The sequence below is a fragment of the Myodes glareolus genome, chromosome 1 (assembly GCF_982192425.1).
Source record: "Myodes glareolus chromosome 1, mMyoGla1.1, whole genome shotgun sequence".
NCBI classification, from domain to species: domain Eukaryota; kingdom Metazoa; phylum Chordata; class Mammalia; order Rodentia; family Cricetidae; genus Myodes; species Myodes glareolus.
Genome location: NC_142026.1, coordinates 29,687,940 through 29,708,788, shown reverse-complemented (window position 1 = coordinate 29,708,788; position 20,849 = coordinate 29,687,940). Strand labels below are relative to the sequence as shown.

At 46.4% G+C, this 20,849-nt stretch overlaps 1 protein-coding gene across 1 annotated transcript in view; it reads right to left on the bottom strand.

Moving 5' to 3' along the window:
- Nucleotides 1-20,155, bottom strand: part of Sag (S-antigen visual arrestin) — a 34,921-nt gene extending 14,766 nt beyond the window's left edge. The window contains exons 1-8 of the mRNA XM_087907326.1: nt 20,090-20,155; nt 18,225-18,285; nt 14,831-14,875; nt 12,975-13,168; nt 9,735-9,794; nt 6,276-6,352; nt 4,916-5,051; nt 3,700-3,784 (exon numbers count right to left, since the gene is read on the bottom strand). Of these exons, the coding sequence (XP_087763452.1) occupies nt 3,700-3,784; nt 4,916-5,051; nt 6,276-6,352; nt 9,735-9,794; nt 12,975-13,168; nt 14,831-14,875; nt 18,225-18,285; nt 20,090-20,155 (724 nt within the window). The remainder of the gene's footprint in view (nt 1-3,699; nt 3,785-4,915; nt 5,052-6,275; nt 6,353-9,734; nt 9,795-12,974; nt 13,169-14,830; nt 14,876-18,224; nt 18,286-20,089) is intronic.
- Between the last annotated feature and the right edge of the window lie 694 nt (nt 20,156-20,849).

The following is a 20,849-nucleotide window of genomic DNA, read 5'->3' as shown; positions in this document are numbered from 1 at the left end:
CACACCCCAGCACTTGGGAGGCAGACACAGATGAATGAATCCCTAGGGCTTGCTGATCAGCTAGCCTAGCCTTCTTGGTGAGCTCTAGGCCAGTAAGAAGTCTTGTCCCCAAAAAAGTGTATGTGTGGAGGAGTGATAGCTGAGGACCCAGACTTGAGACTGTCCTCTGGTCTCTACCTGCATATATATGCATGCACACACGTGATGGTGTGTACCTGTAAACCACAGCATTCAGAAGGCAGAAGCAAGAGGGACTCTGCAAGCTTGAGGCTAGCCTCGTCTACACAGTAGGACAGATAAGAAAGGCCCTGCCAACAACACAATAACCCTGAAGCTGAGACTGGTGGCTCATGCCCGAGAGACTTGGAAGGACAAGGCTGAGGATCAGAGTTCGGAGACAGTCTCTGCTGCAACCTGAGCTATGCGAGACCCTGTTGCAACAAGAAAAACAAAGTCAATTTAAAAAATGTTTGTTGTTGTTTTGATTTTTCAAGATAGGGTTTCTCCGTGTCATTCTGACTGTCTTTGAAACTTGCTCTGTAGAACAGGCTGGCCTTGAATTCACAGAGATCAGCCTGTCTCTGCCTCCTAAGTCCTGGGATTAAAGGCATGCACCACCACCACCCAGCTGAAAGAAACCATTTAAAGTACCCATCACGTACCCAACTTATAAAAAGCTATTAACAACTTGTTTCAGAAAATTCAATAGCTTCTTTCAAGGTCATTAGTTTTGCTATTAATATTCAATAAACTTTGAGAGCTATTTTTATTTTGAAACAGGTTTTACTGTGTGCTGAATGCAGGCCTAAAGCTCCCAATACTGCCTCAGGCTCCCAAGTACAAGCATTACAAGCATGTTGCACCACACCTTGCTGAGAAATTATTTTAAATACAAGTATTCAATAATACAGTATCAGTTTTGCTACTGTTTCTGAAAGTTTGCCTCTGTTCTTTCAAAATTGAAATCATAACCCCAAAGTAGCATCATTTTTAAATTTGCATAATTGGAGAGAGTCATTTACATGCCAAGGCACTTGTCTAGGGGGGTCAGAGGACAATATGTGGGAAGGTCATTTCTCTCCTTCTACCCTGTGGGTTCCAGAGATCAAACTCGTGTCATTAGGCTGGGAAACAGCACTTTTACCAGCTCACCCACTAGCCCCAGGATGCATTCATTATTAAGAGGAGGGTTCTTTGGGGACATGATGTGGTCGTGGGAATGGTACATTCATGAATAGGATGAGTGTCCTGATAGAGGAGGTTCCAGGAGCTTGCTGGAGAATGCGGTCTGACAGCACCTTGATCATGAACTTCCCAGCCTCCAGAACAACCAGAAATAACTCTTTGTTATTAGCTGGATATAGTGGCATAGAGCTGCAAATACCAGTACTAGGGAGACAGGGGCAAGAGGATTACAAGTTTGAGGCCTCCATCTCAATGTATGTGAGCCACCTGATTTATAGTATTTTTTGCTACAGCAGCCTGAATGGACAGATAAACTCTACCATATAGACCAAGGTATTGGCACAACATACAACATGCTGAATAATTCAGTCCTACAGAAAACTAAACTAACATAAAACAAGGCTAAATTAATATTCATATTAGCAATAAAATGTATAGTCTCTAATACACACGCACATAATCTGAACTTCATCTTTGATGGGACATTCAAGGAAAGAGGAGCATGTCAGCCCACTTTCTGTTGTTATAGCTGAATACCACAGACAAGACTACTTATAAACAATGAAGGTTTAATTAGCCCCTGGCTCTGGAACCTGGGAATCCTAAATGGTGCTAGCATCTGACAAGGGCCTTCCTGTTTGATTATAATAGCAGGGGACCTCAAATGGTGGGGGCAGGGCAGGTGTGCCAATTTAAGTCTCTTTTCTTCTGACAAAGCCGCTAATGTCATTCTAGGTTCTTCCTTATAACCTCATTTGACCCTAGTGACTTCCTACAGTCTTAACTGCAAATATCATTAACGCATGAATATGAGGACCAAGTTTCAAACATGTGAGCTTTCTGTGGGCACACAAACCACAGCAGATAACTGGACTGTATAACCGCCCATGGTTAGCATAGGACAAACCCTATTTGTGTGTGTGTGTGTGTGTGTGTACACTGAAGATTAAACCCAGGACTACCTTGCCTATACCCAGCAAGCATGCTACAAACTGAGCGATACCTCTAGCTTTTTTTAAAAAAGAATGAGACTTTATGTATGGCCTCTGCATGTAGTTGTGGCTGTCCCAGAACTCCTGATCCTCTTGCTAGCTAAGCCCAGCTACAATGCCTATTTTAACATTGAAATTCCCTATCCTTTGTCCTGGGTGACCTGAGATGGCTAATGACTCTGACATGGTAAATCTACCATATCGTGGTCATCAAATGCTTTAGTTGAAAGTTGACGTCTGAATTTATTCTTCCAGATAAATCCATTGTGTTTCATTGTTTGTTTTGCCTACAAAAGACCTACACATTTTGTTGTTGTTCTGTACTTTTAATGTTTTGAGACAAAATCTAGGGATGTCACCCAGACTGACCTCAAATTCATTATCCTTCTGTCTGAATCTCCTGGGTGCTGGGATTACAGGGGTGTGCCACGATGCTCTAAGACTGGCACTTGGATGAGCTCTGAGTTGAGGAAATGATATAAAGGAGCTGTAGTGGGAGGCACTCCATTACAGTACACAACACTGTTGATGCTCACTAGATGGTCATTCCAGATGGACATCATGCTTCACTATGCACTTCTATGGGGACCTCTACGCAGTGCCTATAGGCCTAGGAAGGTGGGCGAGGAGTCGCTACTGTGGGTATCAGCTGAGATTCCAGGGTGACATACTAGGAGCCCACAAATTAAGCCCAGTGTTTACAAATCTAATTTCTTGCTCGATACACTTGCTATATTTATCAACAAAACTATCATTTGTCAAAAAAAGAAGGGGGCTAGAGAAATGACTTGGTGATTAAGAGCACTGACTGTTCTAGAGAACCCAGGTTCAACTCCCAAAACTCACAAGGCAGCTAACAACCATCTGTCCCAGGGGATCTGATGCCCTCTTCTGGACTACACAGACACTGCATGCACATGGTACAGATACACACACACACACACACACACACACACACACACACTAAATAAAGAATTAGACAAACAAATCAAAACAAAAAGAGAAGATTCTCCCTGGACTTCCCAAGTGAGAACTGGCTCAGAGGAGTTTCTCTGGGAAGGCATGATCATGGGAAGATGGGAAGACCATATGTAGGAGACAAAGTACCAAGACAAACGGCAGCCTAAGAGACCATGATGGTGAATGCAATGACTTATTGTTTTGAGGTAGAGGCTCAAAATAGACATATCTAGGTATGTCGCCCAGGCTGGCATCAATGTAGACATATAACTAAGGACAACCTCGAACTTCCGATCTTTCTGTCCCTACCTCCCAAGTGCTGAAATTCTAGGCAAGCACCACCTGGTTTATGGGGCACAGAGATTGAACCTAGGGTTTCCTGAATGCTCTACCAACTGAGCTGTGTCCACAGCCTGACTTTCAAGGTCCTTCTCTTCTTAGGGTCCTACTGTCAATGATAACAGCAACAGTAGGCAGACCCAAGGACGCGGGTGAGGCAGGAGGTTTATCAGAGTGGCCCCTAGGAAATAGCATGAGGTTGCAAAGCTGTAGAAGGTCCTACCTAATACTTTAATCTTCTTCACAGTCTTCTCTGTGTTGTTGGTCACTGTCACAGTCACAGGGATGGGCTCCCCATGGAAATAGATCTGAAAAGTGAGAACGACATCAGAATAGAAGAACGGAGTGCAGTGGGGTGGAATCTTGGGTTGGAAGGCTCTCTAGACCAAGCTTTTCTTAATCTCTTTCCAGTGGATAAAGCTGAACACCCCCACTATTAGAGAAGCTAAAAATGATAGCAACATTTCCACAAGAGAAGGGTATGGACACGTTCAGCCCCATCTGCAGAAGGTCAAGGAGGTTGAGAGGTGGGATGGCTAGCTCTAATTGCCAACTTAACACAACCTAGCATCACTTGGAAAGAGAGTCTTGTTGAAGGATTGTCTACATTGGGTTGGTCTGTAGGCATGTTTGTGGGGAACCATCTTGATTGTTAACTGATGTGAGCAGAGTCAGCCCCACTGTGGGCAGCACCATTCTCTAGGCAGGGGGTCCTGAACTGTAGTAAGAGTGGAGGAATCAAGTTGAACAGGAGAAAGCCAATGAGCATGCATGCATTTTTTCTCTCTGTTCTTGACTGTGGATGTGATGCGACTAGCTCTTTGAGGTGTCTGCCTTGACATCATTGTTTGGGGATGGGACGTGTGAAATGAAGAAGAGGCACTGAGAAAGCTGGCTGACGGAGCTTTATCTGGCAACACCCTGTGCTATCCAGCCTTGAGTGGGCACACCCACACATATGTACACACTACATGCAGTACTGGCTAACCTGTGTATTGCTGACCCTGGATCACAAGAGCCTTGGCCAGCAGCTCTTGACCTTCTACTACCATGATCCTCCTCACTGATGACATCACTCTTGACAGGGCTGCCCTGTGAGGTTTCCATGTGATCTGAATTTCCCAAGGAAGTGAGCAATTTGAAGCAGTGCAGTGAGCAATGCTGCCTTAGAGACAGGAGTGGAAAATGGCCAGAGTGGCTGGGAGGGAATGTATGCTTCCAATCTGCACAGCCCCCAGTCTATAGGCATAGCCAACAAGTGCAAGGGTTAGCCATGGTGGCTCATGGTGACTAGCGTCAAAGTAATGGGAATAAAGCTGCCACTTTGCAAACATCTATGTTCTGCTATGGCAGAAAGAAGGTGACTCGTGATGCACCCACACAGTGAGAAAGATGTGGTCTCGACCCCTGACCTGAATGCCCATGGGGACGTGGATTACCTCTTTGCTGAGGGAAACTGAGAGGTGCAGGGGTTTGTCAGACATGAAGAACTGCCAGGAAGCCTCAGAACTGGGCTGGGGACCCATCTCAGGAGGGGCATGCTGCACTTTCCGGATCAGTAGCCGCACAGAGCTCCTAAGGAGAAAAGGTTCCTGGTTGGTACCCTTCAGACTCCCAGAGCTTCAAACTGGCCTTCAAGAGGACACGGGAGAATGGGCAGGGTGCTGTTCTCATCCCTCTTCCATGATTCCAGGAGTTGAATGCTGAACCTGCAATGCCCTCAAAGATCCCCTTCATCCTGTCAGACTCGGCCTAGCCTCTTTTCAGGAGAGCATGTATCATGGTTTCAGGTGCCATATGTGACCAGGCTTTAGAGCACCGTGTAACTGGCACACTGTCACTGTCATAAGCATCCAAAGCACAGAGTTCGGGTGTAGAGTGCTTGCCTAGTATGTACAATGTCACGGGTCAGATCCACAGCACAGAACACACAGCACTGTGAGATGTGGGTGCCAAGTACGAGGAGACTATGGAAAGGGATGGGATAGGGGGAGACTTAGGAGTGAAAGTGAGTTATCAAATCAGAAGGAGACACAAAGGTAGGCAGGGGAGGCGCTGGGAGGCAAGGAAGTGGATGTGCATATCACCAGCGTTCACTGCGTGTATGTATGAAATTCTCAAAAAAATTAAAAGAAAATGGAGCACCTGGTTGGTAGGAGGAATGTTTATTGATGATAGAGATTCTGTTTGGGATGACACAAAAGTTTTGAGTTAGATTCTGACGGTGGCAAAAACACTGTGAATATACTTAGTGTTGTGGGGTTATGCACATAAAAGTGGTTAGAATCATGAACTTCATGGTGTACGTATCTTATTGTAAGTTTAAAAAATGTTTTAAGAAAGAAAAAAGAAATAGACATGGTATCTTATGCCCGGCATTCCAATGTTTGGGAAGCTGAGGCACATGGAGCACTCTTGTGAGTTCTCAGCCAGTCTTGGCCACAGAGTGACATCATTTTAAAAGAAAAGAAAAACAAAAAAGAGGAAATAAAGAAACTAAAGGAAGAGAATAAAAGAAATGACCTGGCAGGTTTGGGGGACCCATGGGTCCCTGAGGCTGCTAAGCCCACTGTCATTCTCTTTTATTCTCCCCACCCTGTATTATTAGTTATTGCCGCCGAGCCTTTTATAAATGGCAGATAGTTCGGTCTCTATCTGCCCTGACCTGGGGAGGCTCCATGTCACCAGCCACAGCAAGCCTGTGGGGAGAGTTCTGTCACACCAGGATAAAGTGGGGCTGTTTCTTGTCCTTACCGCAATACCACCGAGCCCCTCCCAGTCCCACGAGAAGACTCTTACTTCTTGGGGATCTTGTCCTCATCACTGTCTGCGGAGTCTGTGGCAAATGCTTTGACCTCAAAGTCGACTCCACAGCTCTGTTGGAGACAAGAGACAGGGAGTGGTTAGCGCCTCTCTTCCCAGGAGTTAGGACAGAAGATCACACCTGCAGGCAGATGGAATGCCCTAGCTTTTCACCTTAGCTGTGTCTTTCTTGGGGTTGTCCCATGAGGACTAGTGGGGATGCATAAGTGAACCCAACATTGACATCAGATGGTGAGTGTCCTAGTTGGGTTACAATTCCAGTGATAAAGCAACATGACCAAAAAAGCAAGTTGGGGAGGATAGGTTTACTTGGCTTACACTTCCACATCACTGTTCGTCACTGAAGGAAGTCAGGACAGGAACTCAAGCAGTGCAGGGACCTGGAGGTGGGAGCTGATGCAGAGGCCGTGGAAGGGCGCTGCTCCTTGCGGCTTGCTCAGCCTGCTTTCTTATAGAACCCAGGACCACCAGCCCAGGGATGGCACCATTTGCAGTGGGTTGAGCTCTCTAATTAAGAAAATGCTCTACAAGTTTGCCAACAGTCTGATTTTACAGAGGCATTTTCTTTTCTTTTCTTTTTTAAGATTTATTTATTTATTATGTACATGGTGGTCTGCCTGCAGACCAGAAGAGGACACCAGATCCTTATTAGAGATGGTTGTGAGTCACCATGTGGGTGCTGGGAATTGAACTCAGGACCTCCGAAAGAGCAGCCAGTGCTCTTAACCTATGAGCCATCTCTCCAGCCCTGGAGGCATTTTCTTAACTGAGGCTCCCTCCTCTTGGATGACTCTAGCTGTGTCACGTTGGCATAAAACTGCCCAGCACAAGGAGTGAGCAGGGGGCTGAGAGCTTGTCACCATGTCTCCTGAGACGCTCTTCTCGGGTCCCGGTAGGGCCTTGCCTCCCTCTACTTTGTCCTGACCCTGACAAATGTACACCCTGACCCTGCACGGTGCTGCACACAGCAGTGGAGACAGATACAGATGTTCATGGCGCTGGGAACAGTACCCATGAATGTCCTGCCATGTTGCACTCTGATCTCAGTGACTACCCCAAAGCTAATTCTGGCCAGATAGCAATGGCTTGCAATGGTTGATTTTTTTTCCCCTTCAAAATGAGGTAAGATGGTAAGGTAACCTCATTTTCAAAATGAAAGAGAACTTTTAAGCTTACATGGATGGAGTAAATGCCATTTGCCTGTGACTTCCAATCCTCAGTTCCCTATGGAGGCCCAGCACATTCTGGTTTCTGGCCAGAGAGAAAATCAGAGGCAGCAAGATGTCTCTTATGTTTCAATGCTGCAGGTCAATGGTGACCACTGGGCCACAGATCTAGAGGTTCTGAGACTAAGGGACACACAACACCTCTTAACTGTAGGTTGTAAAGAAACAAGTGTCACTTCCATCAGCCAGGCAATGTATAGGCAGCCTGCTCTGTCACCCACCCATCCCACCATCCACCACACTCTATGCTGGTCCCTGAACAAGCCACACATATCTATAGGCTTCCCTGGGCTCTGTGGATCCCCTGCGCTGAAGCACTCACTCTGTAGCTGTGTAAAACTGAATAATAACATAATAATATATCACATACTTACAAATTTCTGCCTATATATTATATACTGTTAACTATTAGACAGTATTAAGGCATTATATTGTGTGACCATTATATAGTATAAAGTATATTCATTATCATTTTATTAATATAATAACATCAAATAAACTACATAATATTTACAGTATTATAACATGTAATTTGTGCATTATATTCAGATATAATTTATGTATTATATCTTTATATATGTATGTATCTAATAATCTCCTATGTGGCTGGACGGTGGTGGTGTACGCCTTTAATCCCAGCTCTCAGGAGGCAGAGGCAGGCGGCTCTCTGTGAGTTTGAGGCCAGCTGGTCTACAAGAGCTAGTTCCAGAGCAGACTCCAAAGCTACAGAGAAACCCTGTCTCAAAAAACCAAACTAAAGCAAAACAAAATAATCTCCTATGTGTCCCTCAAGCCTCCCAACTGCAACCAAGTCCCCAGCTTGAGGATACTGGAGGTTCCCGGCCCAGAAGCCTCCCAACCAAGTTAACAGCCTCTCCCCTCTAAGAATAGAGGGGATGGAAGGGGCTCTGGCTCACACAGGGTTGTAAAACTCCAGAAAGCTCACCTAAGGATCGGGATTTGGAGCCTCTTTGAAAGAGCACGGATGGATCCGACGAGGCTTGGTTGTATTTTCTTAGTTCCTGGTCTCCCTTTTCTTGAGTGACCACCTTGGCCCTAATCTCAGCTGTCTTCAACTTCCCTGGACAACGGCACTCAAACGTTTTAAAGGTAATATGTATAGTGTGACCAATAAAACAGACACATAGGTGTGAAGCCACTGTCAGCACGTGACGTTCACCTTTGCGCCACGTGACCAGTTCCGAGAGCATCCACCTCATTCCACTTAGTTCAGTTCTCTTCTGCGCCGTTCCGTCCCACCTGCTTGTGTTTTCACTCCGTTTCTGATCTACGAACCCCGAGTGGGCGATGATGCCACACTGAGGAACGCTGTCCTCACACTTATCATTGTCAATCACTGTCCACTGTCCTTCATACTCAGATACAGACCTGCCATCTGGGCAGTCTTGGAGCCCTGGCAACCGAGTACCCGTCCCCTTCTCTCATCATTTCCTGCCTTTGTGCCTGGAGTCCCTGGTCCATCTTGGTCACACTGTTTCCCTCCCTCTGCCTTCACAGCACGTGCTTAACCAACCTCAGATCCATTCTTGACCCTTTGTACGCCTGACTCAGAGCCTGCCGTTCAGGCTCCCCCGTCGCTGTAGCTCAAACCCAGGTCCTCAAGACCGGGGCCGTCCTGTGCTTCCCACCCTGACCTCAGCTCGCACCCTTCATCCCCGAGCGGGTTCCCTCCGCCACAAGTGACAGGGCCTCTCTCCCTGCAGAGTCTGGCGCTCCCCTTTTCTCAGTGTAAAGATGGGGACTTGCAGTGTCACCTGTTGCCCCTCCCTCCCGCCAGCCTGAGGCTGTCCAGAGGGCCTGTGGCCAGCTGATATATCCTGCAGTCGTGTGCTTCTGTTGTTGCCTGTGGCTTTCCATTAACATGTGAGACCCAGGAGGTTCTAATCTCTTATTCATAAGAACCATCGCGGTTAATAATTGCTGGAGACAATTGCTCTGGGGTCGCAGAGAGTCTTTGCGCTGGGTCCTTTATCTTTGTGTGTATTTGAAATTTTCCATGATAAAAAGCTAGTTGAAAGGTCTATTGAAAGCCTGGCCTGGTGACTCACGCCTATCATCCCAGCAATTGGAACATTGGAAGGCCGGAAGGGGGGGGGCAGTCTCGGCGACATAAGACCCCACCTCAAAAACAAACACTCAAAAGCCTATTGAAGGAGGATGAGCCTGTGGTGTTTCTTCTTTAACTCACCTTCCCTACGTCTTGTGGAGCTGGCTGCAACATCACTGAACAGGGCAGGTAGTCAGGAAACTGGAGAGACACAAATACAGACCACTTCACTCAGAGGGGTTATTCCATATGCAGTGTAAAACCATCATGCAAGTGACACAAGAAGACAGACCGGACCTCCAGGAGTGACTCCTGCTCTCCTAACACCCAGGACACTGATTCAGTTCCAGAAATCTCCAGCATGCATGGAGACACACAAATGAGGTTGTACACAGGACGCATGCCCACTGGGACCAAATGTGTCCCATTATCTGGTTCGCTCACTTCACTAGCCCTTGTCCCATTCAGAAATCTTTCCAACCATTTTTACATATCATGAGCTACAATTTCTCTCCACAGTGCTTAGAGCTTCTACAGCACACACTCCATGTAGCCTTGTTGGACACTTACATGGTGTGTAATTTTTTTGTCATTATAAACAATACCACAAGTAGGGCAGTGGTAGCACACACCTGTAATTCCAGCACTTAGGAGGCAGAGGCAGGCGGATCTCTGTGAGTTCAAGGCCAGCCTGGTCTACAAAGTGAGTTCTAGGACAGTCAGAGCTGTTACACAGAGAAACCAGGTCTTGAAAAACCAAAATAAACAAACAAAACATTACACCAATAAATATACACTTTTAAACCCTTTAGTCTAGTTTTAGCCAATTAATGCTATGTGTCACATTGCTAGAAAGGGAACTATCAGATTAGAATCATATCTTTTTTGTTGGGGGGGGGGACACAGAGTCTTTCTCTATTTAGTCTATGCTGGCCTTGAATTTTCAATCCTCCTGCCTCTGCTTCCATATTGTTGAGAGTCACATTGTATGGCATTATTCGTGGCTGAAAGACCGCATTTTTAAAAGACTTTTTTTTTTTTTGATTTTTCAAGACAGGGTTTCTTTGTAGCTTTGGAGTCTGTCCTGGAACTAGCTCTTGTAGACCAGGCTGGTCTCGAACTCACAGAGATCCACCTGCCTCTGCCTCCTGAGTTCTGGGGTTAAAGGGATGCACCACCACTGCCCGGCTAAGACTTATTAATTTTTTAATGTCATATGTATGAGTGCTTTGCCTGCACATATATAAGTATACTGCATGTGTGCCTGATGTTCATGGAGGCCAAAAGAAAGTAATGGAACCTCTGAAACTGGAGTTATAGGCCGGTTGAAGTTGCCATTCTGATGCTGAACACCGACCCCTGGTCCTTTGCAAAAACAGCTAACCTCTGAGACATCTTCCCAGCCCTTGGCTGTTGCTTTTCTTTTCTTTTTTTTTCTGTGCAGGGGACCAAATTCAAAAATCAAATTAGTGCATGCTAGAACAGTGCTCCAGCACCAAGCTACGCCTCCGGCACCTAAAGAGCTCGTCTCATTTATGGCTGGGCGTGTCATCTCCTGCTTTTAATCCCAGCATTTGGGAGGCAGAGGCAGGAGGATCTGAGTCTGAGGGCAGCTGGTTCTACACAGTAAGCTCCAGGACAGCCGGGAGAACCTGTCTCAAAAAAATAAAAGAAATCACAATGCTAAAGTTTTGTTTGTTTGTTTGTTTGTTTGTTTGTATTTTGGGGTTGGGGTTGAGTTAGGGTTTCTCTGTGTACCCTGGATATCCTATGTAGAACTCACTGTGTAGCCCAGGCTGGCCTCAAACTCAGCAATCCACCTGTCTCTGCCTTCCAAGTGCCAATATTAAAGATATGTGTCACTATATCTGGCCTGAGTTTTTTGTATTTTTGAGACAGGGTCTCTCTATGTAGCTCTGGTTGACCTGGAACCCATTATGTAGACCAGGTTGGCCTTGAACTCACAGAGATCCTCCTGCCTCTGCTTCCTGAATGCTGGGATTAAAGGCATGTACTAAGATACCTCTTATAGTTTTTGATATGCATTGACATATCACCAAAAAAATTATGCCACATCAGGTTCTCAGTATAGGTGCATAGAAGCACCAAGGACTAAATAATTTTGTTTATTTGTTTTGATTTTCTTCCTTTCTTTCTTTTTTCTCTTTCTTTCTTTCTTTCTTTTTTTTTTTTTTTTTTTTTTTTTTTTTTTGGTTGCTTTCAAGACAGGGTTTCTCTGTATACTCCTGGCAGTCCTGGGACATGCTCTGTAGAGTACGCTGACCTCAGACTCAGAGACCTGCCTGCCTCTACTTCCCAAATGCTTGGATTAAAGGCGTGATTCACCCTGCCTGGCTAAACAATCTTTTTAAAAATAATTTTATATTACAGCTGCGGTAACAGGCTATTATAACATTTTACCACTTTAGCTAATTTCAATGTGTGTTTCACCCTGCGCCACAACAGTCACCACCATTGGTCCCCAGAGCCTCTTCCATCAACCCAAACAGAAGCTCGCTCCATGGAGCCCCAAATCCCTATCCTCCTCCCCAGCACGCCAGTAGACCTGGTCTGCTGCTTTCTGTCTAAATTAAAGGGCTATGCCCATTGCTTCAAGGAAGTGGGACTATATGATACCGTTTTTTCCTTTTGTGTTTGGTCTCTCTTACATGGCATCATGTTTTTGGGGTTCACTCATGTCCTGACTTGGACAGTGCTTCATGGCTTCTAAGGCTGAACCCCAGCACTTTGGAGGAGTGTGTGTCACTAAGATAGTAACTGTGCAGGGGCTGGAGGGATGGTTCAATGGTTAAGATAGTAACCATGCAAACAGAAAGGCCACAGAAGCTTCCCCATCCCCAGCTCTGGCTAAGGACTTGGGTTTCCCTGGGTGGTACATGGGTCTCAGGAGAGGGGAGGGGACAGAGTAAGGCCCTGATTCAATTCCCAGCACCATGTGGGGGAGCAGAGCTGGGGACAAAAGGGTAAATGATGGCACTCGCTCTATCAAGACCTCCGGTCCCATAGGGAACTCTTGCTTGCTTAGAACTCCCTAGGGCCAGCTGGGGGTCACGGCTACCAGTTTCTTTTTATAGCTGAATGAGAGAAGACAGAACACATACTCATCTAATTAGGCGGTCAGATGAAGGAAAATATCCAAAGGGCAGGTTGAAATGGTGCCTTCAGAGGCAGGGAGGCTATTTTCAAAGACTTAAAAACAGACAATCACAGAGCATGCAATCTAGAATTTCTTTCAAGGGTGCAATTTACAGACCCACAGATGTGAAGTCCTCCCTCTGGCCCCTTCCCTTTGCCCCATTCCCATTGTGAGGTACTGGGGATGAAGGAGGCAGGCCAGCAGGCAGGGTAAAGAAAGCTCACCGTGAGCAGAAACGGGTAGGTGTTATCTCCCAGTTTCTTGAGCAGGCTCTCCTGGAGTTGGGTAGGGGCACTCATGGCCCCAACAGGAGGGTATACCTGGACCCGAGAAAAGTACAGGTCCCTGCGGAAGGTCAGGCCAATCACGTCAATGTCCTCCTGGCCATAGCGGAAGGCGCAAGTCAGAGTGACATACACTGGGAAGAAGATACACACAGGTTAGACCTGGTCCGTTGCACAAGCCGGACTACCTCAGCCACTTCCACTGGGCTGTGCCCACAACAGAGCGACCACTGTCTGCCGCAGGGTTCCAGGCTTTGCTGCCTGGAAGGAGCTGGGGCTGGGAGAATAATACTAGGCAGCTGGCTGACACATTTTGGGAGAAGCAGCATGTTCCTAGGGTTAGCGTTCATTATCCTAGACAGGACCGTCACAGGATTGCAAGGCATCTCCCTGGCAACCACGTTATTTTGCTAGGCTGGTAGAAATCTGGGGACAGGGCTGGCAAGATGGGCTAATGGAGTAAAGGTGTCTGCTGCACAGCCTGACAGCCCATGTCAATCTCCGGGACCCCACACAGTGGCAAGAGGGAATCAGCTCTCCCCAAGTTGTCCTCTGATTTCCACGGGTGCACCTTAGTGCTTGTGCGCCCACCACATACAGACAGACATACACAGAGACACACAGACATCCACACACTGCATAACGACAAATGGAATAAATGTGCAGTCCACCTGTCTGATCTCCCACCTTCCCTCTGCCTGGGCTACCAGCTTGGGTATCTGGAGTTGGATGTCTGAAATGATGCTAACTTGCTTGTTTGGGTTAGAGAAGGCAGGATGTCTGGAGAGACAGACAGAGAAATTGCAAAAGCAAAACAGACATGTGCCTGAGCCATATGGAGGCTGAGGGAACAACCAAAGGTCCGGGTCAAGCAAGGAGACAGAATCAACCCTGAGAAGCTGCATTTACAGTCTCTGTACATTGCTCGGAAGCATATGAAGCATTCTCTAAATCACTGTTTCCCAAAATTCTGTCTGACTAAAGACAGCCTGTGCCCAGTGTGTGAAAGTTCACCGGAAGTTGTTGTTTGAAGAAAGGAAGTGCACCGTTCTCCATAGCAAGGCTTATCAAAAGTGGTACCTGGAGTTCTCTATCTTGGCCTGTGAATTCTTTCTGGGTCAATTCTAAGGCCAGCTGCCCCTTGGCCACTGACTCAGACGAACCACTAACCAGCTGTGCATCCTTCCTTTGAGGTGAGCACGTGAGAGAGGTGTCCACAGCAGGCCTGGATTTCTGCTTGCACCCACTAAGCTGTGGTTTTCCCTGATAACTACATCCCTGTGTGGTAAAGAGCAGGGACCGCCTGGGTTCAAACCAGAGAGCTGCGGAGCACCCAGGCAAGTGAGGAGACAGAGGAGAACCGTTTCCTGCCCTTCCCGCTTCGCTCCCCTCTCCTGCTCTGCACTGTTGCCAGCCCACACCTGACATAGTCTAGTGGGTACATCCAAGGTTTAGAACAATGCCTTGTGGTTGCCAGCGGCAACCACTCCAAAGGCATATTTAGAATGGAACTGAGTCAGCGACATTATCATCAGCCTAGCTCGAATCTGTTCTAATTCAGTTTTTGCAACTGTCATTAGGAACAAATTGCCGCACACATCATAAGTGCCAGATATCTCAAGGGCACTGTCATACCGAGGCACAGAACTTCGCAAGGACAAAGAAAAATAAACTCTGGGTTTTATTCCCCTGCCTCTCAGTAGGCACGGCTTCCCACATGAAAGCCTACTACCCACAGCGACAACCTTTACTAACAGAAGAATGGGCAAGGAGGAGAAGCAAGGGGCTCAGCTCACCTTTCTTCCCCTTCACCAGCTCGGGATCCACCAACACAACACCATCTAGACCAAAAGAGAGAAAATTGAGAGTGAGATCAAGAAAATCAGGCATCTGGCTTTAAAAACTGTATACAATATGCTGTCTTCTGTTTTTGTTTTGGAGGTGGGAGGGTGAGGCAGGGTCTCATGTAGCTCAGGCTAGCCTTGGCTTTGCTATGTAGGTAGCTAAGGAGGACCATAAACAAGTAATCCTCCTGGCTCCAGGCCTGATCCTCCAAACTGACTTGCTTTCTATTATTTAAAAAAAAAACAGTAATTTTTTATTAGGGGTTGGAAAGATGGTTCAGCGGTTACGAGCACTTGCTGCTCTTGCACAGGACCCGGGTTTGGTCCCCAGCACCCATACGGCAGCACACAACTGTCTATAGCTCCAGTTTTGGAGGAGCCAACACCTCTTCTATCCTCCAAGGGCTCCTGCATGTGTATGGCGCACATACATACAGGCAGGCCCTCACACTTACACATACAAGAATAAGAATAGTAATTTTTAAAATGTGGTTCTGGGGATCAAATTCAGACTGTGAGTCTCGGCAGCAAGTATCCTTACCCACTGAGGGCGTGTTTATCCTCAGTGCTTAAAACTGCCAATTTTCTCCATACTTCTTTCAACGTGTGATAGACAGTGAAATGCTTATCAAGCCAGAGGAAGTTGCAAAGCCAGTACAGGGGGCTCCGGGATGCCTCCTGTGCTTACGGCTTATATACCGTGTCAAACTGGGACATGGACAAGCACACAATGGTTGTATATGGTTCTGTGCTACTTTATCGTAAGTGACCTGGGTGACAACCACCACAATGTACATTTAGAATTGTCCTGGCATCGTAAGGCTCTCATCCTTTGGGCTCTCTCATGCCACCCATCCCTGGTGCGGGAGAATTGTCTGTATTCTGTCAATCATGTATTTTAATAAAATGCTGATTGGCCAGGTAGGAAGTATAGGCAGGTCAACCAGACAGGAAGTAGAGGTGGGGCGATGAGAACAGGAGTATTTCTTCTGGGAAGAAGGAAGCTCTTCCACCATTCCTGCCCAGACCACCGGAGAGGAAAGATGTAAGCTGCCCTACTAGAAAAGGTACCAAGCCATATAACTAACATAGACAAGAATTATGGGTTACCGTAAGATGTAAGAATTAGTTAATAAGAAGACTGAGCTAATGGGCTCAGTTTATAACCTTATGGAGTTTTGTGTGTGATTTTCTTTGTTGCTTGCCAGCTGTGGGGTACTGGGAGGGACAGATACCCCAAGCAAGCCGGCCCTCATGTTACACATCCCTGCTTCCACCGCCCTCGGTGGAAGTGGCAAGCACTAGCTGCAGAACTTTGTCATCTTGAAAATGTTGTATAAGTGAAACCATGAAGTCCATAGCCCTTTGAGATGGCTCTCGTCACCCAGCATAAGGCTTTAGAGATCTATAAGTTGTTGCAGGTATCAATAGCTCACACATCTTACATTTCTTCTTCTTTTCTTTTCTTTTTATGAGAAAAGGTCTCTCCTATACAGTCCAGGCTGACCTCAGATTCTCAATCCTCCTCCTTCAGCTTCCCAGGTGCTGGGATTACAGATGTATGCCACAACAACCAGCTACTTACTTTTTTTATGATTGAATAGTAGTCCATGGTATGGGTGTATGTGTGTGTGTGTGTGTGTGTGTGTAGATATAGATAGATAGATAGATAGATAGATAGATAGATAGATAGATAGATAGATAGATAGATAGATATAGACAGACAGACAGACAGACAGATACCATATATCCATGGTAGGGATATACCACAGTTTGTTTAACCTTTCTCATCTACTGAAGAAAGACTTTCGTTCTTTTTGTTTTGCAGCTGCTGTGGACAACCATGTCTAAGCAAGGTTTTGTAGACACAGTTTTCACTTCTCAATAAATACCCAGGAGTGCTATTATTGGGTCTTATAGTAAGCGTACATTTAGTTCTTAAAGAAACTGCCAACTGCTTTCCTGGTGGCTGCAGCTCTATGCAATCCCACTAGCAGCCTACATGTGCCAGATCCTTGGTATTCTCATCGTTATTGGCATTGCCACTGCCTGTTCTTTTGATCAAACAAACAAACAAACAAAAAGGAAAAGTTGAAATATATTGGTTTTATGTAAGGAAAACCATATATAGGAACAGTTTCTTTTTCTATACATAGTTGGATTCCTAGGTGTTTCCTAGAGTCTAGGTGGCTCTGGAGATATAAGAAATGACTGGTCTAGCCACATATGCCCCCAGAATTATGGATGGCATCATGACAGTGGTTTTCGTGGACCTCTTCCCTCAGGCCCAAGCATTTAAAGTTTTAAGATTAGGACAATTACTGTTGTCTCTGGCTCCAACCCATTTACTTCAGACATCTTCTCTTGCTCACAGACTCCTTTGAGTCTTTCTGTGTTTCCTTTGCATCGGTTTGGGAGTACAGTGTATCATGATGGGGAAAATATGGAGACAGGAGCTTGAGGGAGCTGGCCACATTGCATGCAGAGTCAGGAAACAGAAATATGGTTTTTTTTTCCTTTAGTACTAAAGATTGAGCCCAAAGTCCTGTACTAGGCAGGTGCTGAGCTACAAAAAAAAGCCCTTTAATTTTTTTTTTTAATATGAGGGGCCAGCAAGATGACTTAGTGGGTAAAGATGCTTGCTGCACACTCTTGGAAACCTGAGTTCAATCCGTGGAATCACACAAAGGTGCAAGAGAACTGACTACACAGATTAGCCCTCTGACCTCCACACATATGCTCTCCCCAAACAGATACATAACTATAAAAATAGAAAATAGTTTCTGGCCAACCAGCAGCCACTTGATGACATTTTAATTTGTATCTCTTTGGTTAGATTATTGGTGAGATTTATTTTTTTTTTAGAAAGGTTCATTTTATATATACGGGTGTTTGCCTGTATGTATATATATATCACCTATGTGTACTGTGCACAGAGGCAAGGAGAGTGGAGAGAAGTAACAGATGGTTGTGAGCTGCCATGTAGGTGTTGGGAACTGAACCCAGGTCCTCTGCAAGAGCAGCCAGTGCTCTTAACCACTGGGGTCATCTCTCCAGCCTGAGACCCATCTCTTTGTTTGTTTGTTTGTTTGTTTGATATAAGGTCTCTCTATGTAGCCCCAACTATCCAGAAACTCATTGTGTAGACCAGGCTGACTTCACAGAGATCTACCTGCCTCTTCCTCCTAAGTGCTGGGATTAGAGGCGTGTGCTGCCATTGCACCACCATCCCTAGTTGGAAACGCCCTTTTTGTTGTTTTGGTTTTTTTTTCCTAATAAAAAACTAGTCATTGTCTGATGACTTAAAGGAAAACTAGCATTAAATTTTCCTTCAAATTCAACTCACCTACAGGCTCGACTTGGCTGATGTGGTCGACATAGTCTCTCTTCCCCAGGTAGATCGTCACCTATGGGAAGAACGAAGGCATTCACTTAGAAGCCAACAATCCCAAAGCCTCCCCAGTTTCTTTCTTCCTCTTATTCAGTGTTGAGCATCAAACCTGGGGCCACACACAGGCAAGGCAAGCACTCCACCCTGGGATGCACACACACAAGGCAAGCACTCCACCCTGGGATGCACACACATAAGGCAAGCACTCCACCCTGGGATGCACACACACAAGGCAAGCACTCCACCCTGGGATGCACACACACAAGGCAAGCACTCCACCCTGGGATGCACACACATAAGGCAAGCACTCTACCCTGGGATGCACACATGCAAGGCAAGCACTCCACCCTGGGGTGCACACAGGCAAGGCAAGCACTCCACCCTGGGGCTGCACACAGGCAAGACAAGTACTTCACCCTGGGGTGCACACAGGCAAAGCAAGCACTTCACCCTGGGATGCACACATGCAAAGCAAGGCAAGAACTCCACCCTGGGCTGCACACAGTCAAGGCAAGCACTCTACCCCGGGGCTGCACACATGCAAAGCAAGCACTCCACCCTGGGGCTTCACTCTGGAGCTTCAGCCCTTTCCATTAGTTAGTCTTCAATTGAGAAGTCACTTGGCTCCTTGGCTGCTCTGTGACTTCTTTCTTTCTCAGCTGTGGGTGAAGATGGTTCATTTCAACTGCTGTCTTCTAGCCCTATATCAGCTCCAAAGAATGATTTCCACCCATGTGGATGGTAGGAACTCTTTTCACTCCGTTCTGTCCTTCCTATCGAGTGCAGCCTGTAAGCAACCAAGTAAACTCGTACATTCGTGGAAGGTTATGCCTATGGACACGGTCAGCTTTCTATTTTTAGTTGTGTGTCGAAAGGCCTTGTCTTCTTATTCAGAGACGAGGCAAAGAAGCAGGAAATCCAGAGGGGCCTGAAATCCCACTGGGTAAGCCCTGCACAGATAAACGGGCAACCCCGCGCTGAGGAAGGAGGTGGTGGAGCTGAGTGGTGGGGACACCATCCACACTCCTGGCAGCCAGTCTCCTCACCTATTCCGTAGGAGAGCAGGGAGCTGCTTGCCTGCTGCCCACTGCTCAACCAGAAGACCGCAGATGCCTTGAGGCGAGAACCTAGAACAGTGGTTCTCATCCTTCCTAACGCTACGGCCCTTTAACAGAGTTCCTCATTTTGTGGTGACCCCCAACCACAAATTATTTTCGTTGCTACTTCATAACTGTAATTATGCTACTGAAATGAATTGCAATGCAAATATCTGTTTTCCAAGGGTCTTAGGAGACTCCTGTGAAAGAATTGTTCAACACCCCCCCAAGGGGTCTCAATTCAAAGCTTGAGAACTGCTGATCTGGAGTGTTCTGTGCTCCTTTCAGCCTTCTCAGTATTTACTACAGCCTTTGGGCATAGAGAGATTAAATCAGAGGTTGCTAAGTACACCAATGACTAAAATTGTGCATCCTGGCTAGCCCTCTGCTTCTTCCAGCCTTGCAAGTACACATTTTTATTTCTGCAAGCAACCCAAATGATTTTTGACATTAAATCGTGTCTTATACTCTGTCTTCCACAGTGTATCATTTGTCCCCAGGTGGGTTGGGACAATGGGACCCAGAGATGGTGGGTTGCAGGACCTATTGGTGTCCCTTGGTCATCTCTCACTGATCACCCAGCCTATGGACATAAAGGATCCCTAGGCCTCAAGGTAGTTGGATGCTGATCATGGTAGTTGGATGTTGATCATGGTTGTACCTGACAAATGTCTGCTTCCTACCACTCTCACAACAATCTCCACTCTCCTTGGTGGCACTTACCGACTTGTCCCGAGAGACCTTCTTGAAGATGACGTGGGACTTATTGGTCTTCACACTGGCCGCCATGTTGTCTGTCCCTTGGGATGTATGTCAGGTTGGAGGGCTAGGAAAGTACAGTGATCCCAAACATAAAATTAAGAACATTTTGGATGTAAAGCCCACTCCTGAGACTTCCTCCCTTGGATGTGACCCCTGCATGTGCTCCAGCATCCAAGCTTGATCAAATCAGCTGATTGGTTGGACTTCACAGTGGTGTGCATTTAAAATTTTTTATTTATTTCATTTTTATTTATGTGTATGTGTGCCACATGTGTACAGATGCCTGCAGAGACCAGAAGAGAATCTCGGATCCCTTGGCGCTAGAGCTGTAACCTCCTGAACTGGGTGCCGGAGCCAAACTCACGTCTTCTGGAAGAACAGCACGCACTCACAGCCTCTGAGCCATTTCTCCAGCTCCGGTACTGCCACCCTTGAAATGGGGTCTCACTGCATAGCCCAGGGTTGGCCTGAAACTCACTTTGTAGATCAGGCTGGCCTCAAAATCATAGAGATCCACCTCCCTCTGCCTCTGGAGTACTTGGATTAAAGGAACGTGCCACCACGCCTGGCCCAGTTATCTTGGTAAGCTTCAAACATTCCAGTAAGCCTCCCTAGCCAGATTCTAATGAAGCTTTGCTTTTTTGGATTAAATATTGGTGTCATGTACTTGTTGGGTTACATCTGAAACGTTGTCATGCTAGGTGTCATGCTACCTATCTAT